Source organism: Camelina sativa, chromosome 17, assembly GCF_030686135.1.
Source record: "Camelina sativa cultivar CO46 ecotype springtype chromosome 17, ASM3068613v1".
NCBI classification, from domain to species: domain Eukaryota; kingdom Viridiplantae; phylum Streptophyta; class Magnoliopsida; order Brassicales; family Brassicaceae; genus Camelina; species Camelina sativa.
This window is the reverse complement of record NC_141896.1, coordinates 37,647,642-37,675,315: the sequence shown is the minus strand read 5'-3', so window position 1 is coordinate 37,675,315 and position 27,674 is coordinate 37,647,642. Positions and strand designations below refer to the sequence as shown.

At 38.8% G+C, this 27,674-nt stretch overlaps 3 protein-coding genes, 1 long non-coding RNA gene and 1 pseudogene across 4 annotated transcripts; all 5 read left to right on the top strand.

Moving 5' to 3' along the window:
- The first annotated feature begins 552 nt into the window (after window positions 1–552).
- Window positions 553–2,751, top strand: LOC104759972 (jacalin-related lectin 48-like; annotated as a pseudogene).
- A 648-nt stretch (window positions 2,752–3,399) lies between these two features.
- LOC104759971 (F-box protein At1g11270-like) lies at window positions 3,400–4,557 on the top strand. Its single transcript, XM_010482832.1, has one exon. The coding sequence runs from the start codon at window positions 3,400–3,402 to the stop codon at window positions 4,555–4,557; it is 1,158 nt and encodes a 385-aa protein (XP_010481134.1).
- A 1,317-nt stretch (window positions 4,558–5,874) lies between these two features.
- Window positions 5,875–9,289, top strand: LOC104758527 (retrovirus-related Pol polyprotein from transposon RE1). The gene is made up of 2 exons (XM_019239255.2): window positions 5,875–6,122; window positions 6,359–9,289. Exon 2 carries the CDS (start codon window positions 6,656–6,658, stop codon window positions 9,143–9,145), a length of 2,490 nt encoding a protein of 829 aa, XP_019094800.2. The 5' UTR covers window positions 5,875–6,122; window positions 6,359–6,655; the 3' UTR covers window positions 9,146–9,289.
- Window positions 9,290–20,860: 11,571 nt separating this feature from the next.
- Window positions 20,861–23,179, top strand: LOC104758526 (jacalin-related lectin 44-like). Its single transcript, XM_010481408.3, has 5 exons — window positions 20,861–21,148; window positions 21,244–21,678; window positions 21,757–22,185; window positions 22,274–22,729; window positions 22,823–23,179. The coding sequence occupies exons 1-5, from the start codon at window positions 20,948–20,950 to the stop codon at window positions 23,057–23,059; spliced, it is 1,758 nt and encodes a 585-aa protein (XP_010479710.2). The 5' UTR covers window positions 20,861–20,947; the 3' UTR covers window positions 23,060–23,179.
- A 1,331-nt stretch (window positions 23,180–24,510) lies between these two features.
- LOC104759970 (uncharacterized) lies at window positions 24,511–25,791 on the top strand. The gene is made up of 3 exons (XR_015587143.1): window positions 24,511–24,624; window positions 24,910–25,139; window positions 25,234–25,791. It is a non-coding gene; the product is annotated as an uncharacterized LOC104759970 (long non-coding RNA).
- Window positions 25,792–27,674: the final 1,883 nt, after the last annotated feature.

Below are 27,674 nucleotides of genomic sequence, written 5' to 3'. Positions count from 1 at the left end.
TTTTGGAGTTTTTAATTTTATTTAACTTAAGTTGATTTATTATGTGGCTTTAAAAAGACCAAGGATTTTAATTGCTTTTAGTTTTAACTAATTAGTTTTCAATATTAGTTTTTAATTTAATCTTTTAAAAGAAATATTTATAATTCTGCTCTTTATGGTGAAAGGCCCTATAAAATAGTACACAACTTCATCCTTTTGCTTATAGATCAACATAGCCTCTCAGTTCAATCAGCTGTGTCTCTCTCCTCGACTATAATAGGTCAGTTCTCTCTTTATGGTGCTTTTATTTACATCAATGTTTCAAAGCTCTAATATCTTAATTATCTAAATTTTTGCAAACGTAATGAGCATGTTCTTAAAATGTAGATCATCGAATATCAAAATGTTGCTTATTACGTTTAGATAATAGTCGCGTTTGCTTATTTTTCACCAAAACTTGATCGTCTTCCTTCAACTTAGAACTAGTGTTGATCCTTGGCTGGAAAGGGTATATATTACTAACTAAGTAACACAATTCCCATCCATATGTGAAGATTCATCAACCTGTTCGAGATGACCCAAAGATCGGAAGGGGAAGGGAGCAAGAAAGGAAACCTTAAGTGGGATAACGAATCTGACCATGATGATGTAACAAAGATATATGTACATTATTCTCTGAAAGGCATAGAGTCCATTCGTTTCGACTATGTCAAAAGTGGAAAACCAAATGATGGATCCTTCCATGGTGAATCGTGTAATACTTACACGCAGACGGTATATGATGACATCAGAAATTTTTACTCGTTTTTTGTTTTGTCAAACCCTTTTTAGCTTGGAATTTTTTGTAATCGTTTTTCACCTAAAAAATGAACATCTTGAATCTGTTGAGGGCTACTACACAGAGGAAAATGGGATTCAAGCACTTTAATTCAAAACCAACTTGCGGATTTCTGAACCGATTGGATATCATGACGGGTGTACTAAGTTTATACTAGCAGTAGAGGGGAAAAAAATCATTGGGTTCCACGGATCATGTTATGATTATTGGAAGATTTACTCTCTAGGAGCATATTTCACTTGGATTACTCCTACTAGAATAGAATCCATAGGGGGCAAGGAAGGCACGAAGTGGGATGATGGAGTCAACCAGGCCGGTTTTACAAAGATACATGTACGAAGTGGTCAAAAAGGCATACAATTCATCAAGTTTGAGTACATTGACAAGGATGGGCATCTGATAGAAGGGCCAATTCATGGTTCTATCTATAGAAGAGGTTCCCCACACGTGGTATGTATACACGTCATGGAAAAATAGTAATTAAAATTCTAGATCTGTTACGTTACGTTTATTCAGTTGCATGAGTATAAAATTAAATGTTAGACGTAACTTTTTTTTTACAGTTTGAGATTAACCATGTTGACAAAGAATATCTGGTGTCTGTTGAGGGTTACTACGATGGCGATGCCAAAAATGGGGTCATTCAAGCGCTTCAATTCAGGACTAACATCAGGACTTCTGAATTTATGGGATCCAACACGGGTAAGAAGTTTAGACTTGCAGCCAGTGGAATGAAGATTGTTGGGTTTCATGGATATGCTGAGACAAATCTAAACTCTCTTGGAGCATATTTGACACCGCTTACTCCAACAAAGTTGGAATGCCAAGGTATTACTGCTGGAAGCACCTTTTGGGATGATGGTGCTTTTGACGGTATTAGAAAGGTGTCCATTTTATCTATATATATACGGTGTCTCGGAGTTACCTATGAAAACGCTGGCAAAGTAGAAAAGCGTTACCATGGAATGAACAACGGTGACCTAGAAGAAGAGGTCAGAATACTTATTACTATACACATCCTTCAATGAAATATACATATATGTTGTTTAAGCTTATTGTGTTTATTAATTGCAGTTTCTTGTTGACTATCCAAATGAATTTATCACGTCTGTGGTGGGGACTAAGAATTCTACAAGGGTTACGTCATTGACTTTCAAAACATCAAAAGGGAGATCCTCTCAGACATTTGGAGACCGGTCTGAGTCTGATTCAGTTGAATTTGTCCTTGGGAGCAACGGTTGTGCTATTGTCGGATTTCATGGATGGTATAAGGGTAATGGGTCTGGGTTAATTACGGCTCTTGGTGCTTATTATTATCCGATGCCTCTTCCTCCTGCTGCGGAAAAGATAGAAGCACAAGGTGGTGCTGGAGGAGCTCCTTGGGACGATGGCAGTAATTTCGAAGGTGTTAGAAAGATATACATTGGGACAGGTGAGATTGGTATTCTTTCCGTTAAGTTTCTGTATGAAAATGACACTCAGGAGATAGTAGTGGGAGATCATCATGGAAATAAGAACCTACTTGGACATGAAGAGGTGATTTACTACTACTTCACTTCTATTAACTACTTGTCCAATTATGCAAACTTATTTTTCATAATGATCTTCTTGGGTTTAAAATTGTATAGTTTGAGCTGGACTATCCGTACGAATATCTCACATCAGTGGAAGGTAGTAATGAATTAGAAGTTATACTCATGCTTAAGTTCACCACCAACATGCGAACTTCTCCATGTTATGGACTCGATGATGACCCAAGCTTCGTGCTCCACAAGGAAGGTCACAAGATCGTGGGGTTCCATGGGAAATCAAGTAGCATGCTTCATCAACTTGGCATCCACGTGCTCCCCATCACCGACTCCTGATCAAATTTATATGACTTAAAACATAACGTTCTCCTCCTCTTTTTTCAATGACTTTGATTCGTTTCTCCTCTGTTTTTATTTCCTGATTCTCTGTTTTTTTTTTTTTTTTTTTTTTTTTAATCTGTGGATCTTATAAACTTTAAAATGATTTCTGTCAATAAGAAAGTGTATGGAGTTGGAGTGTGAAGCTCGTTGTGACTTATATGTGTTCAATCAGAGATGCTCAGCTGTTCAACAAGAAGCTTTAAGTGCTTCACTCATCTTGCTTTGAAGCTTCAAGAACAATATTCGGGTTTCTACACTCTTCTTCCAAATTCACAACACATTTCTCTAATTCTTCTACTCTTTCCACACATTTCTCTTTTTTTTTTCTTTATTGGCATATATATATATATATATATTTTTTTTATGGGTCTGTAGTTAGTTAATTAGGTCCAAACAAAAAAAAATACAGGTATCAGAAATATAATAAGCTAAGTATCATGTCTTTAGCAAAAGTTGAGAAAAACCTTCTCATATTAGTATAAGATTTCTTTAGGAAATTAAACTTGTACCAATCAATATTACAGTAGGACATAGTTAAGATTCGAGTCTAAGTAGGATTTGGATTAAGATTTAGAATATTTCTATTGTCTATATAAACCTTCGGAAGTTAAAAAACCTTAAGAAGAAACTCAAAACCTACATACCTACACGCTTGTTTTTTTTTGAACGACGATGCCTAAAAGAAACAGAGACGTGGATGACATTATCAGCAACCCGAGCATTGTAGAATTGCCCCAAGATGTGGTGGGAGAGATACTTGAGAAACTTCCGGTGAAATCACTATTGAGATTCAAAGCAGTTTCCAAACTATGGAGAAGGGAAATCGAATCCCGGCGTTTCCAGAAGAGACATCTAAGACATGAGCAGAAATCTCGAGACCCGAGTATCCTGGTATGCCATCCTAGGCTTGACCAAGGCACAAAATTAGCTTCTCTTAGGACATTGAGTCTGGGAGCAGCGTCAGTTTCGTTTGAGACCCATACTCAATACCCTGTCGATACAACGATTAGATCATACATGTTAAGAAATACACGGAGTTGCGACGGTCTGACTTGCATATATTCAGAAACCTTTATGTATGTGGTGAATCCCACAACTAGATGGTACCGTAGACTTCCCGAGGCGAGATGTCAAGCATTTTTTCGTGATACAAAGAACCAGTTTTTAGTGGGTTATCCAGGATTTGGTAAAGACAATATCACGGGAATATACAAGTTGGTTTGGTTATATAACTCTCACTGCGTAGACCTATACGACGGCCAAACTAATACGTGCGAGATTTTCTCTTTCGACACCAACAACACTTGGAGGTATGATGTGATTGTTTCTTCTCCTCATCCAATGCTACGTCATAAAGTCCCGGCTCACGCACATGGATCCCTCCATTGGTTTATTGATGCAGTCACAGAAACACAAGTCTTAGCTTTCGATCTTCACACTGAAACTTTTACGGTAATGGCCAACATACCGGTTGCCCATGCACCTCATCCACGGATCTCGATGTGCACCTTGAATGACCGCCTATGCTTATCGGAGGATAAGGGAGACACACAAACTATATGGTCGCTGAATCAAGACAATATGACATGGCACAAAACTTTCTCCATAAATCTCCGTGCAACTCTCTCTTGTATTGAAGAGGAGTATATTTTTCCAGTACCACCCGTCACATCCCTTTTCAACAACCGGTTATTGCTTTATGATGAAAGCGACAACGATGGGAAGTTTGTGATATACAATTATCGTTTAAATTCGTATGGTGAGATTTTCAACCCTCGTTATTTGGGAGGTGCCATTTCTTTTTCGGAAAGCTTAATCACTCTTCCATAAAACTCTCCTTTTTTTTTCATTTTTTGTTCACATATATAACAGGTTATTGTCTAGTAACTTTCATGGGTCTGTTGATGGCAACTCCTATTTTTATATATACTCAATTTTTCCTTATCAAAACTCCTTTTTCATTTAACAGGTAAATTGAAAAACAAACAAATCCTCTCTTTGTCTCCATTTGTGCTGTCGGAGATTGGTTTGTTTTAATGTACTATGTGAACGTTAATAGAATATAAGAATATTCTGTAAACAACTTAGCTGTAGTACATATTTTGTTATGTGTATCCCATCTATATAGGGAGCTCGTTGTAACCTCTTAGGCTATATAAAGCCTTGTATATCAATGAATCACTCAGGGGAGTTTATCCAACTTTCATGGTATCAGAGCCAATATTGCTCTTGATATTTCTTCTTCCGCTTCTTTCCTCTGTCTGTTCTCTTTTTGTTTTTCTGTTCTTTTTCTGTTCTTTTTTTGTTTTCAATGGCCGTTCCCCCAGCCAATTTAGAGAGAGCTTTTGGTGTCACTAACATCAAATCTCACATACCTCTCATACTTGATCTTGACGATCATAATTACGATGCCTGGCGTGAGTTGTTTCTCACACACTGTCTCACGTTTGATGTCCTTGGACACATCGATGGCACTCTCCTTCCTGCTAACGCCAACGACACTGCTTGGTTCAAACGTGATGGCCTAGTCAAGCTATGGATCTATGGGACACTTGCCCCAGATCTTTTTCGATCTTCGTTTGAAACCGGTGGCACATCACGTGATGTTTGGAGACGCGTGGAGAATCAATTCCGCAATAACAAAGAGGCTCGGGCGATTCAACTTGATGCGGAGCTTCGTAGTCAAGAAATAGGCGATCGAACAATACAGGAGTACTGCCAGAAAATCAAATCACTCGCCAACTTGCTAACCAACGTCGATGCCCCCGTTAACGAAAGAACTTTGGTGACGTATTTGCTTAATGGTCTAAATGAAAAATTTGATTACATCATCAATGTAATCAAACATAAAGAACCATTTCCGACATTTGAAGTGGCCAAATCGATGCTCGAGCTGGAAGAAACTCGTCTCAAGAAGTCAACAAGGCCAAGCTCTACACATTCCGATCACTCATCCTCAAATACAGCTCTCACGGTTGCCGTTACATCATCAGACCCTCGTCCACAACAGCAGCACAATCAGTAACAGCACTTCAACAATAACAATCGTGGAGGTCGCCGCAACAACAATCGTTCAAGAGGAGGAGGTCGTGGAAATAATCACTCTCGACCTAATTTTGCAAATTGGGCCTCTCCCCCATTTTGGCAAGGCCCGTTTCCGTCCTGGCCCAGTTACATCACTCCATGGCAACAACAACAATATCGGCCCCAATTTGCGATGTCTCAACCGATGAGTTACCATCAGTCTCCGCCTTACCAGCAAGCTCCGACACACCACCAAGCTCATCTAATGGAGCTTCCGCCTGCAAGTCCTATGACAGAATCTCTGACTGATCCCAATGCGTATCCATGGATAATGGACTCGGGTTCGACGGCTCACTTGTCCTCAACTGCAGGTAATCTCCACTCTAAGCTTAATCAAAGTATCAATAAATCGGTCATAGTTGGTAATGGTTCCAAGATTCCAGTAACTTGTGTTGGATCCTCCTCCATTCAAAGCCTTTCTCGTCCTCTTAACCTTCGAAATGTCCTTGTCACACCAAATATAGTCAAAAATTTGATCTCTGTTCGTAAATTTACAACAGACAATTGGTGTACTATCGAATTTGATCCGTTTGGTTTCTCTGTGAAGGATCTTCCAACACGGACAATTCTGCTCCGATGTGATAGTTTGGGTGATCTTTACACACTTCCTGCTTCCATCAATAAAAACCAGCCAACCTCGACAGCTCTCCTTGCATCCACTCCTGCTCTTTGGCATAAGCGTTTAGCTCATACCCATGACGCTAATCTCAACTCTGTTTTTCAAAAATCTTTGGGAATCTGTAATAAAAACAAGCTTTCTAAGTCTTGTGAACCATGTTATTTGGGGAAACAAATAAAACTTCCGTTTGAAACATCTCTTTCTACCGTTTCTAAAACTTTTGAAATGGTTCACTCTGATGTTTGGACCTCACCGGTTCCAAGCATCAGCGGCATAAAGTACTATGTGTTATTTCTTGATGCCTATTCTCATTATCTTTGGGTTTACCCACTTAGACGCAAAAGTGATGTCTTCTCTAAATTCATTCACTTCAATAATATGATACAAACCCAGTTCAAAACAAAAATTCAAGTTTTTCAGTGTGACAATGGAGGAGAGTACAACAATCGTCAATTCCATGAATTCTTTGATCAGAATGGGATCATGATTCGCTTCTCCTGTCCACATACCTCCCAACAGAATGGGAAATCTGAGCGAATGATAAGAACAGTCAACAATGCCATTAGAGCTCTGCTTTTTCAAGCTCGTCTTTCACCTTCATATTGGGTTGAGGCATTAAACGTTGCTGTTCATATCTTGAACATTCTTCCATCGACAGCTATCCAAAACAAAATCCCATTTACTCTCCTTTTCAACAAAAACCCTTCTTACACTCACCTAAGAGTTTTCGGATGCCTCTGTTTCCCTAACTTAAACCATTCAAACCTTTCAAAACTCTCACCTCGATCTACACCTTGCCTGTTCCTTGGATATCCTATACAACATAAAGGGTATCGCTGCCTGGACTTAAAGACAAACAAAATCATCATCTCTAGACATGTGAATTTTGTGGAGGATAAGTTTCCAGCCGCAGATCCAACTCTAATACATCATTCCAAATACACCTTCCTAGATGTCGTTGATGAACCTTCACCAGTTTTCAAACACATCCTTCAAACACCAAACACCCACCAAAACATCCCTATTGAACCTGAGCCAAATCCACCGCAAAGAACCACTACATCAAATGTGCCTCCAGTTCCTAGTCACACCATGACAACTCGTTCAAAAGCAGGTATCACCAAACCAAAAAAAGTGCTTTCCCTTATCACCACAAACAAATCTCCTCTCCCAAAAGGTCATAACCAAGCTTTATTGGATCCTAATTGGAATCCAGCTATGACTGATGAACATGGTGCAATGATTAAAACTAAGAGTTGGAATTTGGTACCTCCACCACCAAAGGTCAATATAGTGAATTGTATGTGGCTTTTCAGGCACAAGTATGATGCAGATGGGGTTCTTACGAGACATAAAGCAAGGCTCGTTGCTAATGGCAAGTCACAAGAACCAGGGGTAGATTTTACCGAAAATTTTAGTCCTGTTGTAAAACCGGCTACCATAAGGGCTGTCCTTGATGTTGCAGTCTCTTTAAACTGGCCAATGCATCAGCTCGACGTCAAAAATGCATTTCTACAAGGAGATTTGAAAGAGACTGTATATATGCGGCAGCCACCAGGATTTGTGAGCAACGAATTCCCACACCATGTTTGCAAGCTCAACAAAGCCATTTACGGCTTGAAACAAGCCCCTCGGGCATGGAATTCACGCTTCACAAAATTTTTGATTCAGATAGGGTTTGTCATGAGCAAAGCAGACAACTCACTATTCGTGTTTAGAAAAGGCTCTCGCATGGCTTATCTTTTACTATATGTTGATGACATAATGTTGACTGCTTCTTCCATTGAGCTCTTGCAACAGATCATAGAGAAACTCAAAAGTGAGTTCCCAATGTCCGATGAAGGAAGGCTCCGTCACTTCTTAGGCATCAAAGTTGATTACAACAAGCAAGGCCTGTTCTTAAGTCAGCAAACTTATACACTCGATATAATCAAGCGAGCAGGCATGGAAGACTGCAAACCCTGCACAACACCCGTTGATCTCCAATCAAAACTTTCGGCAACAGATGGTGATCCAGTTCCAGATCCCAAAACCTACAGAAGTCTAGCTGGAGCACTGCAATACCTCACCTTCACACGCCCCGACATCGCTTATGGAGTTCACCAAATATGTCTTTACATGCGCGACCCACGACAACCACATATGACAGCTCTTAAACGAATCATTCGTTATTTACAAGGCACAACAACACTCGGACTGCAACTCGTTCGTGGAAACATATCAACACTGACGGCATACACTGATGCAGACTGGGCGGGTTGTCCAGATACACGACGATCGACATCCGGCTATTGTGTGTTTCTTGGTTCGAATCTGGTGTCTTGGTCAGCAAAACGACAACAAACAGTCTCACGTTCAAGTTCAGAAGCAGAGTATAAAGGCGTTGCCAACGTTGTTGCGGAACTCACATGGCTGCGCAACTTAATGCGAGAACTTCATCTCCCAATACAGAAAGCTTCTCTTGTTTACTGTGACAACATTGGATCAGTCTACTTAGCGAACAATCCCGTGCAACATCAGCGAACCAAACATATTGAACTGGATATACACTTTGTACGTGAGAAGATCGCTATCGGAGAAGTGAAAGTGATTCATGTTCCATGTTCCCTCCAATATGCGGATATCTTTACAAAAGGACTTCCCACTTGCCTCTTCAATGAGTTTAGAACCAGCTTAACCATCCGCAGACCCGATGCTTCAGCTGCGGGAGGGTAATAGAATATAAGAATATTCTGTAAACAACTTAGCTGTAGTACATATTTTGTTATGTGTATCCCATCTATATAGGGAGCTCGTTGTAACCTCTTAGGCTATATAAAGCCTTGTATATCAATGAATCACTCAGGGGAGTTTATCCAACTTTCAAACGTCACTAATTAAAATCAAACAGACTCGGCATGTTTCTTTATGACATGAAGTGACAAAATTAGAAAAATTAAGTAAGGCCTAAATGGGTCTTGCCCGGGAAAGAAATTTACTATGTGCATTATGAATTGAGGGAGAAAGTAATGGTAACATATGAATTCATGGACTACATGTATTTGAATTAACGTTGGCTAGTAGGTAATGCATATGTAACGCAACAGGCTTCTACCACATACTGTAGGCAATGCGTGTTACATAATAAAGTAGTTAGTGTTTCTAACTTACTTTTAGAAAAAGAACGACACAGATTTCTTATGCAGTTTATTTGTGGAACGAGATTTCGTAAGCGCCTCCGCATACCTAATCAGCTCTTTCTTCCCGTTCTGATCTGATTCCAAATATCAAGAAAGTAAACCATGAAGAAGTTTAGAAAACAGAGAGACTTTTGATGAATAACTTGTATTTTGCTTAATGTTTACTTTGGGGTTTTACATCTTTTTATATACAAGGAAGAAGAACAATCTAGAAACTTTTGTCTTGGAGGACAGCTGTATTAGGGTTAGTCACCAACTTCGTACTGTCTCTGCAATGCTCTGTATTGTCCCTGTACTCTTCCGTTGATGTCGCTGCTTCTCTCCGTAATGTTGCTGCTGTTCTGTTTTGACCATTGAGATGTGTCAGTAGTCAACCTTTGATGTTGGGCAATCAAACTTTGATGTTGGACTTGGGCTTGAGGCTTGTTTCCTGAGGCCTTATCTTCTACACTCTCCCTCAAAGTTGGCGTGGAGGTGACGGAACAAGCTGACACACCAAGTTTGCCGCGAAGATAAAAAAAAAGAAGGACGTGGTAATGGTTTTGTGAAGATGTCGGCAAACTGTAGTGTCGCAGGAATGTGGTGTGTCTCGATAAGTCCCAGTCCTACTCTTTCTCTGATATAGTGAAAGTCTTTATTAAAGTGTTTTGTGCGGTTGTGTAGAGCAGGATTGGCAGACAAGTAGACTGCAGAGATATTGTCACAAAACACACGAGTAGGATGATATTGTGTAATACCAATGTCCCGTAGAAGAGAGGAGATGTGAGCTCCTTAGCGACAACTGAGAGAGCTCTATATTCTGACTCTGTTGACGAATTGGAGACCGTGGACTGTCGTTTTGCAGACCAGGATAGTAAGGTAGAGCCAAGGAGAATACAAAAACCAGTGGTGGACCTTCGTGTGTCCTTGCAGCCAGCGTAGTCACTATCACAGAAAGCTGAGAGAGAAGGATTATTGTGCTTCTGTATCGGCATCCCCATATTGAGAGTCCCTTTAACATACCTGAGAATTCTCTTAAGCAGAGTGAAATCTGAGTTAGTCGGAGCATACATCCCTTGACAGTAGTTGACAGCATACTGAAGGTCTGGCCTCGTGATTGTCAGATACTGTAATTTGCCTGCAAGACTCCTGAAGTTTGTAGGTTCTGCAAATGGTGTGACATCGAGTCTGTCAAGCTGTTGAGGCAGAGGAGTAGGCATTGGATTACAGTTTGTCATGCCCGCCTGATGGAGGATGTCAGAGGCATAAGCTGTCTGGTGTAGAAATAGACCATTTTTGTAGGCTTCAATCTCGATCCCAAGAACGTAACGAGGAGGACCCAGGTCTTTCATGGAGAATCTGCTGTTTAAAGCTGCGAGGAGTTGTTCCAGTAGGCCAGTGTCACTGCCTGTGAGGAGAATATCGTCGACATACAGTAGAAGAACCAGAGTTTTGTCACCTTGATTGCAGACGAAGAGTGAGGGATCGGATGTGCTACATTCAAAGCCGAAGTCAAGCAAGAAATTGCTAAATGTATCAAACCAAGCTCGTGGTGCTTGTTTGAGACCATACAGAGCTTTGGTGAGGCGACAGACATAATCAGGTTTCTCTGGGTCAACAAACCCTGTTGGTTGATACATAAACACAGGTTCCTGCAACTCACCGTGTAAGAAGGCATTGGACACATCGAGTTGTTTGATTGGCCAGTCCATGTCTGTAGCAGTGTCAAGAACTAGTCGTATGGTGGTTGTTCGAACTACGGGACTAAAGGTTTTGAGATAGTCAAGTCCCTCCTCCGATTCGAATCCTTTTGCCACTAGCCTGGCTTTTAGTTTATCCATTGTTCCATCTGGTTTGTGTGTTGTCTTGAAGACCCATTTGGAGGATAAGATGTTCATATCTTCAGTGGGAGGCACCAGAGACCATGTATGGAGCATGTGTATGCGTCCAATTTTGTCCATTACCGCACCATTCCAACCCGGATGTTTCATAGCCGCGACAATGCTTAAAGGTTCCTCAGTGATTTGTTTGGAAGCAAGAAGAACATACCGAGGGTTTGGTTTGTGAATCCCTGCTTTTGACCTTGTTGTCATCGAATGGTTGTTGTCAGCGACTATAAGCGTGGGTTCTGCAGTGTCTTGAACTGGTGCATCGACTTCTTCATTGGCTTCTTCATCACTATCTGCTTGACCACCAGATTCACTTTCAGCATATACGACATTGTCTGCCTGTTCTGGTTCTGCTTGGTCTTGTGTTGTGGGATTCTGAATTGGAATAGCAGGTTCAGTGCCTCGAGACAGCAGTTGCAGAGATGGAACTGACACAGGCTGAGGTAAGGCATCGGAGTGTTGCCAGGCTTGCAATAGAGGTGTTTGATATTGTGGAGACAAGTGGTGATATTTATCCTTGAAAGGATATTGACATTCATCAAATAGTACATGGCGAGAGATGTAAACTTTGCCTGTAAGTGGATTATAGCAGCGATAACCCTTGTAGTTGTTGCTGTAACCCAGAAAGACACATTGCAGGGATTTAGGATCGAACTTGTGCTGAGCTACTGGTCGCAGACACAGGTAACAGGCGGAGCCAAACACTCGGAGAGGAGAGTAGTCTACTTTCTGCTGGAACAGCGTTTCATAAGGACTAACATTGCTTAGAACTGATGATGGTAGAAGATTAACCAGGTAGTTAGCAGTGAAGAAAGCCTCGACCCAGAACTTCATTGGGACATGACCGTGAAACATCATGGATAGGCCGAGTTCAACTAAGTGCATATGCTTTCTCTCTGCAACCTCATTTTGTTGAGGTGTGTAGGGGCATGAAATGTTATGTTGAATACCATGCTCTTCTAGGTGTTTCTTAAACCCATTACTGGTAAACTCTCCTCCTCCATCAGTTTGAAACACTTTGATTTTTGCATTCAGTTGATTTTCAACCAGCTTTTGGAAAGCAATAAAAACAGACATAAACTCTGACTTCAAGCGCAAAGGATAAAACCAAGAGAATCTTGAGAAATCATCAACAAACACTGCATAATACTTGAAACCTTGGTTTGATACAACTGGTGAAGGTCCCCAAAGATCACAGTGAATTCGATCTAAGGGTTTTAAAGATTTAGAATCAGAAGAAAAAAACTGCAACTTAGTACTCTTCCCCATCTGGCAAGGCTCACAAACGGGTAGTGTTCTGCTCTTATTGACTTGAATTTCGTTGCTGGTTTGTAGGTGTTGAAGAATCGGAGAGTTAGAGTGTCCTAAGCGATGATGCCATGTTTCTAAGTCTGCTCCACACTGCCTATTTGAATAGAACACCATACACTCTTGATTCTGCAACACATAGAGGCTCTCTCTATGAGGACCCTTTGACACCACTTTCTGAGTTGTCAAGTCGATGATATACACATCATTAGAATCAAAAAAACACACCACAAGGATAATCATCACATAGTTTTGACATGGACAAGAGCGATTTTTTGATATCAGGACAAACTAACACCTCATTTAATGGAATGGTACCTTTAGCAGACGAGATAGTGGTGGATCCAACATGAGTGCTTGGGAGATAAGCTCCATTCCAAACCATCACCGTGTCACTTCCTTCATAAGCCTTTGCTTCGTGCAGACCAGAAGTGGATGATGTAATGTGTGCAGTGGCACCAGAGTCTAGGTGCCACTCTTTTCCCGTTTCAGCAGCCACACGCAGAGAGGAGAAGGCTTGAGTGATTGATGTGATCACAGGACGCGAGCTCGGCCAAGAAGACCAAGACACGCCGGACGCGACCGAGACGCCCGACCAAGATGCCTCGGACGCGGCCAAGACAACTCCTTCGGACGCGGCCAAAGCTCCAGCAATCCTTCCCGGAGACACCACACGCTCCAAGAGCTCAGCAAAGGCGGCCAAGCAACGGCTCAACCTATTCGTCCGGTCATTCGCTCAACACCAGCCATCCCATGAAGACTCGGAAGGCGCAATTCGTTTAGTTTTCACTCTTACCCAAGAGTGAAGACGATCAAGTCGCTTAAGCAAGGAAGTGTACTCTTTTTCCTCACTCCGGGTTTTTCCCAATGGGTTTACCGGAGAAGGTTTTAACGAGGCATGGAGCTAAGTGCACAACGCCAAAGGCTAAGTTGCTTCCCGCACAAGGCCAAGGCGGTTAACTTTCTTCTCTCTTATCTTTGGTTTAAATTTGAACTTTGGGAATATTCCTCGTGTGATCCTTTCGCTTTTGAACGTTGGGAGCTTTGCGTTGAAAGTCAATTGAGGCGACGTGTTCCATTTACAAGGGAAACACGTCTAAGGACGTTTGTGCGGATCATAAAGAATCCGCGTGTCCCTAAGCCCTCACTTGACCTAATGTATTTAAACTCTCTCTTAGCATTTGTTCCTCCTTAGACTTGTATGAAAATAAAACTTTTCCTCAAGAGAGATTCTTGAAACTTGTCTCATTCTTCTATTTCTTCAATCCAGGATTGAACCTTGAGAAAACCCTAACAAGCCTCGAACCGGGTTCGACCTTGTTAGAGACCGTATCAAGAGGAGAGTCAAACCTCTTGTGTCGTCTCTCGATCCACTCTCATTTCCCCCTTGCTTCACTTCCACCTTTCAACCATCGCAACCTCGAGTTCTCTTCCACAAGCCCTCGAGTCTTCATCGTTCCATCTCGACTCCTTATCACCATCGCTTCCACCACTTTCATCCGATCACCGCATCCGACCGCATCCGTACGATACGAACACTACAAGAAAACAATCGATTTGCGATAGAAGAATCCATCGCACATCCCTCGCAAATCATCAATCGCAAGGGATTTGCGAGATACTACGATTCCTCGCAAATCGCGTCTCGCAAATTCCAAACGTCGCAAGTACCTCGCAAATTTTGCGAGGAAAATTTTCCCTCGCAAATGCCTTGAAATGTGCGAGGACACATTTCCTCGCAAATCACTAGCAATTTGCGAGAAACCTCTTTACTCGCAAAGCTGAAGCAATTTGCTAGAAACTGAATCCATCGCAAATACGTTGTAATCTGGATTAAGTGTAATAAAATTAATTTAGAATTTGGATTAGAATTGAAATTTTAATTTGAATTGGCAATTGGTAATAGAATTAAAATTTTAATTTGAATTGGAAATTGGTAATAGAATTAAAATTCCTATAAAATCCAAACTGAAATAGAATTTTAATTGTCTTAACAAAAAATTCAAACTAGGATGAAATTTAAATTGTCTTAAAAAAATATTTACATTACAAAACACAAGGTTTTAAAAAGTTTGAGAGAGAGAGTCGGTTCTGGTTCCGGTTGCGCTACCGGTGTTGGTAGTGTTGCCCTCTCCTCCGGCTTCTGGGTTGGTAGTGTTGCCCTCTCCTCCGACTTCTGGGTTGGTCCTTGTCGTGTTTCCAAACTTAGAAGCAAATTCTGGATCCTTTTCAGCGAGATACTCAAAGTATGCATCATAGCTATGCATCCTCTCTGAACTTGTTTGGATTTGATTCGCCTGAGTTTGGATTTGATTTGCCTGAGTTTGGATTTGAGTCGCCTGAGTTTGAATTTGAGTGGCCTGAGTTTGAATACAATCCTCAGCGGCAGCTAGCTTCTGAGCCAATATTACCGGATCATTAGCCGGAGACATAGGCGGTGGACCGCTACTGGCAGAGGATGCTTCAAACTGCAATGAATCAACCCCATAAATCCTGTTTTTCTTCTTTGGAGCAACCTACAAACAAAACAACAACACACCAATGAACTTCAAAGAAAGACGAAGAAAAAACTCAAACAAAAACAAAGACAGTCAAAATATATAAAACAGACAACTTACCGATGTGTAAATTTTGTTTTTGACATGAATGGGCACCCCACCAGAAGCAGTGCTCTCTCCATTATCCCCTGTGCAATTCTCAGATTCCAAATCCTGAATCTTGGACGACACCTCGTTGAACAGAGCCTTAGACTTTCCATCCGTGAAAGACCCATCAGGGTTTCGATGAGTATCTTCTAGGATGCGTACAAAATCAGGAGTTAACTCACCAGTTAGCTCACACTGAAACAGAGAAACAGACAGATGATTAGTGTATTGATTGTCCATAAAGTCAATGCTAGTTCAAAAAGAAGAAGGCCTAAACACTTACATGTTTTCGAGCTCGAGCTTTAAAAGAGGTTTGGCCTGAGCGATGCTTATGTATGCCGGTGCCATCAGGATCATGATATCAAGCATTCCGGCTGTTGGTACTCTTGACTACTGATTTGGGGTCAAGCCAATATTTAACAAGACCAACCCATACTTGAGGATCAATCCACCGTGGCTTTGCCTCATAACTTTTTAGTTTCCACTTTAACTTCCACCTAGACACTTGATCACACATCCTGTCCTTAAGTTTGGTTTCAAACTCCTTCCTAACCCTATCGTTTATGGAACGGTCCCAATTATATATTTGCTTCCAAAAAACAAAAAAGTAAATTAGTATATGTTTAAACTTGACATATAAAACATTTTGTAAAGTAGCAAAATAGATTTGACTTACCACAAAAGATTCATACCAACGGTCTACCACGTTAGTCGGCGTCTGTGTCCAATTGGCATGAGGCTCTTTGAAATCTCTTTCAAAGATGCTTCGTAGAGTAGCGGCAACAGAGGAATCTTGGTCAAACCTCCAAACAAAATACAAAATGAAAGGAGTGAATTATTTGGATTCAACATGAAGACTGATTCGAAATACAAGTGTAACTATCATTCAAGTGTAACTATCATTCAAGTGCAACTATCATTCAAGTGTAATTATCAATCAACATGCAAATATCAGATTTCAACATGAAATTAAAAACTTTAAAGTATTGCTTACCAGACAGTTCCTGGAGGTCGACGTGGATCAAGCTTCGTTAAACCTGCACGCCCAGGACTATCGAGCAACTCTTCCAGTGTAAGATTGTTGAGACATGTAGAAGCTCGTGTAGACGACGAACGAGCGGATGGAGTCACCTCCGGATGATCCCCAGAGCCAAGATTCACATTAGAGGGTGAAGGTGAAGGTGAAGGTGAAGGAGAAGGAGTATGATAAGACGGTGTCACCGGTAGTGGTTACGAGGTTGAACGGCGAGAGTTAGAACCGGTGGGAGTCCGTGTACGGTTAGAACCGGTGGGAGCAGGTACACCTTGATCAGACAGGAACCTTGTGTAATCGTTGCCATTAAACATCTATAAGAAAATCAAAATCAATTTAATCAGATCTAAGAGAAATAAGAAATTAGGGTTAATTTATGAAATTAGGGTTAATAGAATTAGGGTTAATATATGAAATTAGGGTTAATAGAAGAAATTAGGGTTAATTGAAGAGATACCTTGACGGAGAAGACGAAGAGTTTGCCGGTTCAACGGAGAAGACGAAGAAGAGCGGCTACGGTTTGCCGGAGAAGACGAAGAAGAGCGGCTAGAGTTTGTCGGAGAATACGAAAAAGAGCGGCTACGGTTTGCCGGAGAAGACGAAGAAGAAAGGAGATTAGGGTTAATTGAGAGGATGAAGAAGAGATATTAGGGTTTAGGTGAATGAGTTTGAGCTTCGCTCAAACCAGAGCTCGGTGGTATATATAAATATTTTGAGCCCTCGCAAAGCCCTCGCAGATATTGCGACGGAGTAACTAGGAACCGACAAACTGACCAATCAAAATTCACCAAACTTTGCGAGGGATTCGCGATGGATCCGTCGCAAATCCCTCGCACTTGTATAATCAATCGAAATTAATTTTATACCAAGATCATCCTCATTAAAATGTAATTAATCAAAAGCTAAAGAAATACCAAAATCCAATATTATTAATCAAAAGCTAAAGAAATACAAAAATCCAAGAAATCAAAATCTAATATTATTAGTTTTCTAAGTCCAACATTATTATATACAAATAGTTTGTTATGTGTAGATAAATCTCTAAAGTTTTGGAAATTAATCTCCAAAGTTACTTGTCACTGGATGCAATGTTGGTTAGTAATGCTCTTCTTTAATTTGCATGTAAAAGATCAAATTACAAGGGAACCGTGAGGCTTTAGCGAGGGATTACCTAGGGTCCCTCGCACATTCCTTGCAAATTGCGAGGGATCTGCGATGCTACACTCGCAGATCCCTCGCAAATCGCTCGCAAGTGTATATATCCTTTTGCATCAACTTTATTTTCTTAATAATACAATCTCTATTAATTTCATATTTTTCCTATGTTTTGGAAAGTTCATTGTTCATATAGTTGGTTATTACTGGACTATGGACTCTACATTGCAATTGTTGATCAAAACACCTTTAACACTTGGTCATATATATGTTCATAATGAAAGTAAATCACATATTGATTTACATATATATATATATATATATATATATATATATATATATATCTTTATGTGTTTTCTTTACGCATGTTGATTCATCTCAAATGTTTTTTTGTCTCTTGATGTTTAATGGGAACTTCACTTCAGAATTAAACCTAAGCTCAAACCCTAAGCTCAAACCCTAAACCCTAAACCCTAAACCCTAAATCCATAATGACCTCACAAATCCCTCGCTTATTCCTCGCAAATTTGCTACGGATTATATTACTCGCTAATTCGTCGCAAGTCTGCGATAGATTTGTGAGGGATGGCTGCTTCCTCGCAAATATATCGCACATCCCACGCAAATTTGCGAGGAACCTGCGATGGACTATTCCCTCGCAAATTTGCGAGGGATTTGCGAAGGTTCTCGTCTTCGTAGCAAATGTCCCGCAAATTCATCGCAAATTTGCGAGGGCGTTTGTCCGTCGCAGATTTCCGTCGCAAATAACGTGTTTTCTTGTAGTGGAAGAGGTCTCACGACCGTTCTCGCGAACTACTCGTTGGAATCTCTTCTCTTCCCATTTCTGTCGTTTCAATCCTCCCTAGATTCAAACCTCCAAGGCTTGTCTGAGGAAACTTTCACCGGTTTTGACTTGGCCGAAGACGCAACCATACATCGATCCACATCCGCGTCTCCGGGTCACATCAGTGACAGTCTCACTTTGATATTCGTTATCAAACTTGTTGTAGCATTTGATAGCCGTGTGTCCAACTCTTCCACAAATCTGACAAACAGGTCGTTGCCCCTGGGACTGTGAAGCGCTCTGATGTTGTGGAAACCCTCTGCCTCGTGTCGAGTAGCCTCCTCTTCCTCTGTTTTGACCAAACAGACCTCGACCCCTCTGGCTCGGATCATAGTGAGGAGCATAATGGTGGGTTTGCTCAGTCACAAAGGCCATGTGAGGTGTGACAGAAGCAGCTTCATTGTACGACTGCAGCTTGCTGTCGAACCCTTCAACCTCGGAGACCACATCAGTGAAGCTTGGAGGTGAAAGTTTAGTGAGAGAGCTTTGAATAACTGTGGTGATGGGATCATATTCTCTCGTCAGACCATTGAGAAAGTCGAAGATCTTCACTTGAACTCACGAGTGTACTCAGCCAGACTTTTATCGTTTTTTGTGAGAAGTTGGAGGCTTCTACGAAGAGAGAATTCTCTGGAAAGTGAGCTTCTGTTGTAAGATTCAGCAAGATGGAGCCAGACATCGTGAGATGTCGACAGAGTATGGACAGAGCCCAAAACTTCCTCAGAGAGTGTACCAAAGATCCATAAACGAACCAGTTGGTCGGTGCAGAACCAAGATTCATAGAGAGGGTTGGATTCTTTAGTTTGAGCCTCATCACGAGTGACTATTCTGGTGACTGGTGGAGGCGTGATACTTCCATTGATGAATCCCAGAAGACGTTGACTGGAAAGAAGAGATTCAAACTGTGTTTTCCACAGTAGATAGTTGCTATCGGTGAGCTTAATAGTGACTGAACTTAAGACATGGACATTACTTGGAAAAGGATAAGACCGACAAGGATTTGTAGGATCAGCCATTGATTTTACCTGTTAAGGTTCACAAAGGCTCTGATACCTTGAAGGAGTTTAGAAAACAGAGAGACTTTTGATGAATAACTTGTATTTTGCTTAATGTTTACTTTGGGGTTTTACATCTTTTTATATACAAGGAAGAAGAACAATCTAGAAACTTTTGTCTTGGAGGACAGCTGTATTAGGGTTAGTCACCAACTTCGTACTGTTTCTGCAATGCTCTGTATTGTCGCTGCACTCCTCCATTGATGTTGCTGCTTCTCTCCATAATGTCGCTGATGTTCTGTTTTGACCGTTGAGATGTGTCAGTAGTCAACCTTTGATGTTGGGCTTGGGCTTGAGGCTTGTTTCCTGAGGTCTTATCTTCTACAAACCAGAGCGGAGCGAGGATATATGTAGGTTTCTAGAATTTTAGTATTTGTTTCTTTGTAGAATACAAATATTTAGATTTTCTAATGGACCTAACTCACTTCCAAAAGCTAGATCAAGAAAGGAGCATTGTCACACACTATATATATTGTCCAATGAATATTAATTCTTCTGATGTGGTAACCCACAACGGAGAAGTTTGAACCTAGCTAGTTCTGATACTATATTAGTAATGGGCCAAACTCACTCCCAAAAACTAGTTCAAAAGAAGAGGATTGTCACACATTATATATATTGGAATAATTCTAACATTTTCTGATCGAAAAGCATGTTTGAAACAGTTCAATCAAATATTTTTGGGTGTACAATATTCAATCAAAATCTTTCGCGAATTTGAGTTTCAATGTGTTTTTTTGTTTTCTTCTTTTTATCATAGTAATGTTTGGTGTATTATTAAAAAAAAATAGATGTCACCTATTTTCCGAGAAGAGTAGTTTTTTTTTTAAATGTATTTTATTACAAATCACACATACCATCCTAATTGATTGATATCATATCCATTCAATAACACTGTTTTAAAATACGTTCAGATTATACCAATGTACATCATATTTGAAGACTTTTCAAAATTCAGGTTCTGAGTTTTTGTCATTCAAAGACAGACCATCCTAATTGATTTATATAATATTTTCTAAAATATATGTTTTTCGTAGATAAGAAGTTAACATCAAAATTCAAACTTCGGAAATTAATTTATTATCATATAGAAAACGTACGACAGTTTAATCAAATTGTTTTGATTATCTAACGTTAATTAGGATATTTGCAGTGTCGTAGTAGTTTTGTCTCCATGTTATGATAAAGCCAAAATAACATTGGCATCTCGCGGAAGACCTCAGGTGGTCTTTAAATTTATCATTTACATTCAATACTTTTTAGCAACTTGAAATATAAAATACAGACTGGCGAACCAAGACTCATCATGTATAGAAATATAAAATTTTTGACGTAAAAGAGCCAAAACTTGTATATAAAGAGACAAGTTTGATGCTAAATATTGACTATGAAACCCTTCTTGTACAGCTCAAGATTGATATCCACCCGAGATGACCGAAAGGTTGGCCGCAAGAGGGGTCATGGTAAACCAATATAAATGGGATGACGGGCCTGACCATGATGACGTAACAAAGATATATGTAGGACTTGGTGATGAAGGCATACGTTATATTTATTGTGACTATGTCAAGAGTGGAATACAGAAAGAAGGATCACTCCATGGTATAACGTATCGTGGTTGCACACAGATGGTATGGCTTGATAAATTAAATACTAATTTTTGTGTGTTCAAATATCAAATTTTTTGTGTTCACTATGGTCATGGAGAATGCTGACTTTTATGCAGTTTGAGATTGACCATCTAAGAAATGAACACCTAGAATCTATTGATGGTTACTACGCTGACCCTATTGGTATTACAGCACTTCAATTCAAAACAAATTTCAGGACTTCTGAACTCTTTGGATTTAAAGAAAAGGGCACTAAGTTTACGCTGGCAGTCAAAGGGAAGAAGATAATTGGACTTCACGGGTCTGCTTTTATGCATGTTCTTTCTCTTGGAGCATATTTAACTTGGATCACTCCTATTAGACTGGATGAGAAAGGAGGTAAGGGAGGCAAGGAGTGGGATGATGGATCAGACCATGACAATGTATCTAAGATTCATGTACGAGGTGGTTTTGAAGGCATACAGTTCATCAAGTTTGACTATGTCAAGGATAGAAAAGTGCTAGAAAATGGCTCCATCCATGGTGTCTCTAGCAGAGGTTTCACACAGACAGTATGTATTCAAGTATATATATTTGTAAGTTTTAAGTTTTGTTTTTGATTTCCCAATTTTTTTTAAACTTTTTTGCAGTTTGAGATTAACCATCGCAATGATGAATATCTAGTATCTGTGGAAGGTTACTACGACGATGCGTCTGGAGTCATTCAAGGACTGCAATTCAAAACTAACATGCAAACTTTTGATATGATGGGATATGAAAAGGGTAGGAAGTTTACACTTGAAGCCAATGGATTTAAGATCATTGGGTTTCATGGATATGCAGGGAAGAACCTAAACTCTCTTGGAGTATATTTCACGACGCAAACTTCTAATAAATTGAAATGCCAAGGTCTAACTGAAGGTTTACTTTGGGACGATGGCTCTAATAATGATGGCATAAAAAAGGTATACGTCGATGATACAGGGGACTGGGAGATAAGGTGTATCAGGCTGGAGTACGTTAATAACGGCAAAGTGGAAAAGACTCATCGTCGGTATTATGCTGAAAACGAAAAAGAGGTCACAATAAAATTTCCTTTTAATTAAGTCTTCTAAATAAAATGAATATTCTTAGACCGTACATAGATAAATATTGTTTTGATTGCAGTTTGTGCTCGACTATCCAAATGAACTCATCACATCTGTGGAAGGGACTATGAGTACTGATTCCAATACGGATATTCGGTCGTTGACACTCAAAACATCAAAAGGTAGATCCATTTCGTTTGGTAGAAAGTCTGATGAAGATGTTGCCAAGTTTGTACTGGAGAAAAAAGGTAGTGCTATTGTTGGGTTCTATGGATGGGCTGGACTTTATCACCTTAAAGCTCTTGGAGCATACTATCGTCCATTTCCTACTCCTCCAGATGAAAATTTACTAGAAGCAAAGGGTGGAGATGGAGGAGCTTCTTGGGACGATGGTGGTAGTTTTGATGGTGTTAGAAGGATATACATTGGACTTAGTCAGAACGCTGTTTCCTTCATCAAGTTTATTTACTACAAAAACGACCAACTGGTATTCGGAGAGGATCATGGGAACAAGACCAAAATTGGACTCCAAGAGGTCATTGATTCTACTTCCCTAATTTCAAATCTATGATTGATTTATTACTACTCTTAACTCTTCCTTTATTTCTCTTGTTTAATATATATGCAGTTTGAGCTGAATTATCCAAGTGAATATATCACAACAGTGGAGGGTACTTATGATACTAAATCCGGAGTTATCACCATGCTTAGGTTCAAGACCAATAAACAAACCTCTCCACCTTTTGGACTCGTTACAACATCTGGCTTCATACTCCAAAAGGCTGATCACAAGATCGTTGGTTTCCATGGAAAATCCAGCAACATGCTTCATCAAATCGGAGTACACCTAAGTTTGATCAGCTGATTAATTTATGTTTACTTCCACCACACGTTTGTCTCCTATGTTGTTTAAGAGACAATCTATGTAATAAGACATGTTTTTATTTCTTCTAAGAATAAGCTATGGTCAATATCGTTACACTTATTTTATGTTTGGTTCACAAATTTACAAACTTTGAGCTATAATCTATACACATATATGTAGCTTTAGGCAATGCGTGTTACAGAACAAAGTAGTTAGTGTTTCTACTTACTTTTAGAAAAAGAACGACACAGATTTCTTATGCAGTTTCTTTGTGGAGCGAGATTTCGTAAGCGCCTCTCCGCATACTTAATCAGCGCTTTCTTCCCGTTATGATCTGATTTCAAACATCAAGAAAACAAACCGGAGCTGAGTGAGAATATAGGTTTTTAGAAATTTAGTATTTGTTTTTTTTTTAGAAATACAAATATTCAGATTTTTCTAATGGGCCAAAATCTAGTTCAAAAGAGGAAGTTTATGGGACTGGACATTTACGGATGGTAGCCCACAATCGAGAAATTTGAACCTAGACTCTGATACTATATTAGTAATGGACCTAACTCATTTCCAAAATCTAATTCAAAAGAGGGAGTTGCCACACACTATATACATTGTCCAAGAAATATTAATTCTTTTGATGTGGGATAATTCTAAATTTTTCTTATCGAATAATATGTTTGAAACAGTTCAATCAAATATTTTTTGGTATACAATATTCAATCAAATCTTTCACGAATTTGAGTTTTGATATGTATTTTTTGTTTTTTGTTTTTTTTTTGTTTTTTTTTATCATAGTAATGTTTGGTGTATTATTAAAAAAAATATTGATGTCACCTATTTTCCGAGAAGAGTAGTTTTTTTTTAATGTATTTTATTACAAATCACACAGACCATCCTAATTGATTGATATCATATACTCCATTCAATAACACTGTTTTAAAATACGTTCAGATATATTATACCAATGTACATCATATTTGAAGACTTTTCAAAATTCAGGATGGAAATAGCCTGAGTTTTGTCATTCAAAGACAGACCATCCTTTGGTGAACCAAAAAAAAAAGACAGACCATCCTAATTGATTTATATAATATTTTTCTTAAATTTTTTTTTTTGTAGATAAGAACAAAATTCAAACTTCGGAAATTAATTTATTATCATATAGAAAACGTACGACAGTTTAATCAAATTGTTTTGATTATCTAACGTTAAAAAGGATATTTGCAGTGTCGTAGTAGTTTTGTCTCCATGTTATGATAAAGCCAATATAACATTGGCATCTCTCGGAAGACCTCAGGTGGTCTTTAAATTTATCATTTACATTCAATACTTTTTAGCAACTTGAAATATAAAATGCAGACTGGCGAACCAAGACTTATCATATATAGAAATATAAATTTTTTGACGTAAGAGAGCCAAAACTTGTATATAAAGAGACACCTCCAAGGCTCCAACCCTCTCAACTTACAGCCCAATCAAGGTCATTAAGTTGAAGGTCAGCTATATATATTTATTTGTCTACATAGCTCTGTTCATTAATTCTCTCTCGCTCAGTCGCTTCAATCAAGGTCAGCTATATATATTTATTTATATGAATGTTTTTAGCACTAAGATCTTATATAGACTACGTTTTGTTATTGTAACGAGCATGTTATTAAAAACTGTAGAACAAGAAATATGTCCATGACAGTTATTATATATTAGATAGTAATTTATTTATCTTTTGATAAACTTTGTTAAATAATAATTGGCTTTTGATGAAATGGTTCTTCGTGAAGATTATTTCCAACCTAAAGAATTACACGAACGTGGGTTTGATGCTAAATATTGACTATGAAACCCTTCTTGTACAGCTCAAGATTGATATCCACCCGAGATGACCGAAAGGTTGGCCGCAAGAGGGATCATGGTAAACAAATATAATTGGGATGACGGTCCTGACCATGATGATGTAACAAAGATATATGTAGGACTTGGAGAGAAAGGCATACGTTATATTTACTGTGACTATGTCAAGAGTGGAATACAGAAAGAAGGATCATTCCATGGTATGATGTATCGTTGTTGCACTTGCATACAGATGGTATGGCTTGACAAATTAAATACTAATTTCTTTGTGTTCACTATGGAGAATGCTGATCACTTTCTGAATTTTTGTTTAAACAATTTCGATGCAGTTTGAGATTGACCATTTAAGAAATGAACACCTAGAATCTGTTGATAGTTACTACGCTGACCCTGTTGGTATTACAGCACTTCAATTCAAAACAAATTTCAGGACATCTGAACTCTTTGGATTTGAAGAAAAGGGTACAAAGTTTACGCTGGCAGTCGCAGGGAAGAAGATAATTGGACTTCACGGGTCTGCTCTTGTGCATGTTCACTCTCTTGGAGCATATTTGACTTGGATCACTCCTATTAGACTGGATGAGAAAGGAGGTAAGGGAGGCAAAGAGTGGGATGACGGATCAGACCATGACAATGTATCAAAGATTCATGTACGAGGTGGTTTTGACTATGTCAAGGATAGAAAAGTGCTAGAAAATGGGTCTACCCATGGTGTCTCTAGCAGAGGTTTCACACAGACAGTATGTATTCAAATATATATATTAACCTTATTTGAATGTTGTAAGTTTTGTTTTCTATTTCCCATATTTTTATGAAAGAATTACTGAAATGTTATCCAAAAGTTGGTTTATTACTCATATCTATAAATCTTTTGAAAATTACTCAAATGTTTAGTGTCCTGGGTGTAATTACAATTTACCCCTTAGATTTAGTTTTTCGATTTTAAGTAAAAAAAATAAAAAAAATTACACATCAGCAAATTAAAATACACATAACTTTATATTTTCCAAGTCACTAAACATTTTTTTTTTAGAATCTATAATTACTTTTTCTTGTTTATGTCAAAGAGGAAAACAAACCGTTTCCATTGTTCATAGCAAAAAAAAAAAACACCTCTCTTGTTGTCTCTCGTTGATTTTGTTGTCATTGTTCTTTCTTCTTCTTCTTCTTCCTTCTTCTTCTTCTTCTTCTTCTTCTTATTTGATCTCGATTAATCTCTCTCTTTATTTAACAAAGTGATTGATTTCAATTTCACTTTATGATTTTTTGCAGAAAAAGGAAGAAACGGCGACGAAACCTCCTCAAGCAGAGAAGAAACCTACCGCCGCCGATGGTGGTGCGATGACCATGATGGAGTCGAAAGTGGTACATCACCGGTTCGAAGGACATCAAACCGGCCAAGGATTCCAAACCGCAAATACAATTAATTATGTGGTTTGTGTTATTTGTTATTTTTGTTGTTTCATGTTTCAGTCAATAACGAGAGTAGTGGTCTTCCTGGTGTTAAGGAACCAACTCTCACACTTTCCCCATTTTCTTGTTCGTAGGAGTTGCGACTCCATCACTTTGTTTTGTTCAGCTATTTAAGATAAATGAAAAAGCCAAAATAAGCAATCTTAATTGCCAAAGAAAACTGTCTCTGTCTTATTACTTGCTCTGTCTCTGAAACGTATCAGACCACCACCGTCGTTATGAAGATTGATATGCATTGACGGTGGAGACTGATTATAAGGGTAACAAATTGACGGTGGTCGGAAACGTAGATCCAGTGGCAGTTCGAGATAAAGTTGCCGACAAAATCAAGAGGCCAGTCGAACTCGTTTCTACTGCCTCCTTCTTCAGGCGGTGAGAAGAAGCCTCCGGCGGAAGAGAAATCGGCAGAGAAGAAACCTGCCGCGGAAGAGAAAAAGGAAGAGAAGAAGAAAGAGGAAGCAGACAAGAAATCTTTGTATTTAATTTATTATATATTTTTTCGAAAATACAAAAAGTGTTGTTGGGGAGACGCAAACAATAATTATGTTTATTGTTAAGAACCACATGCGTAATAAATGAGATTTTAGCGATTTTTTATTTAAAAGTAATTCAAAATTTGAATTGTAAAAAAAAAAAAAATCAAAATTTGAATTTGAATTTTAAATTTTTTTTAATAAAATAAAAGTATTTCTCAAACAATTGACTGATATGGCTATGTTATCGACATAAACGGCTGACTTATGAAATATTTGTAAATTAGAATTATTATAACTCAAAATTAAAATATAGAATGAAAAAATAAATATTACAATCATTTAACAGTAAAAAGTAATAATTATAGACAAAGATTAATTTTTACACAGTCTGATTAAAATGTGTAAAACATTCAAAACATGACATTTAGGGGTTAGGGTTAGGGTTTGAGGTTTAGGGTTTGAGGTTTAGTATTCATATTTCCAACATTATGGATTTTAATATAACAGTTTGGTTTTAGTTATATTGTGTTTGGTTTAAGGTGGTAATTAGATATACTAATATGATAACCATTTGAAAATTTAAAAAATTTTGAAATTACTTTTCGGTTATTTCCAGTTATGGGTCGGTTAGATGAATATATAACCATAAATAATCCAAATGTTATTCAAATTAGGTGGATTAACTTAATATAACCGATAGCAAGCCGAATATAACCGTAATTAACCGAAAGTAATAGAAAAATACTTCCCGGTTCGGTTCGGTTTGATCGGTTATTTAGTCATTCTAATTTGAGGATTGGCTGAGTTATGGTAAAGTTATA

What these genes read in the sequence shown, in the direction of transcription:
- LOC104758526 (XM_010481408.3), top strand. Translation starts at nt 20,948, where the DNA reads ATGACCGAAAGGTTGGCCGCAAGAGGGGTCATGGTAAACCAATATAAA. An exon ending in ATCGTGGTTGCACACAGATG is followed by an intron (nt 21,149 to 21,243) that starts GTATGGCTTGAT and finishes ACTTTTATGCAG; the next exon opens with TTTGAGATTGACCATCTAAG. An exon ending in CCAAAATTGGACTCCAAGAG is followed by an intron (nt 22,730 to 22,822) that starts GTCATTGATTCT and finishes ATATATATGCAG; the next exon opens with TTTGAGCTGAATTATCCAAG.
- LOC104758527 (XM_019239255.2), top strand. Translation starts at nt 6,656, where the DNA reads ATGGTTCACTCTGATGTTTGGACCTCACCGGTTCCAAGCATCAGCGGC.
- LOC104759971 (XM_010482832.1), top strand. Translation starts at nt 3,400, where the DNA reads ATGCCTAAAAGAAACAGAGACGTGGATGACATTATCAGCAACCCGAGC.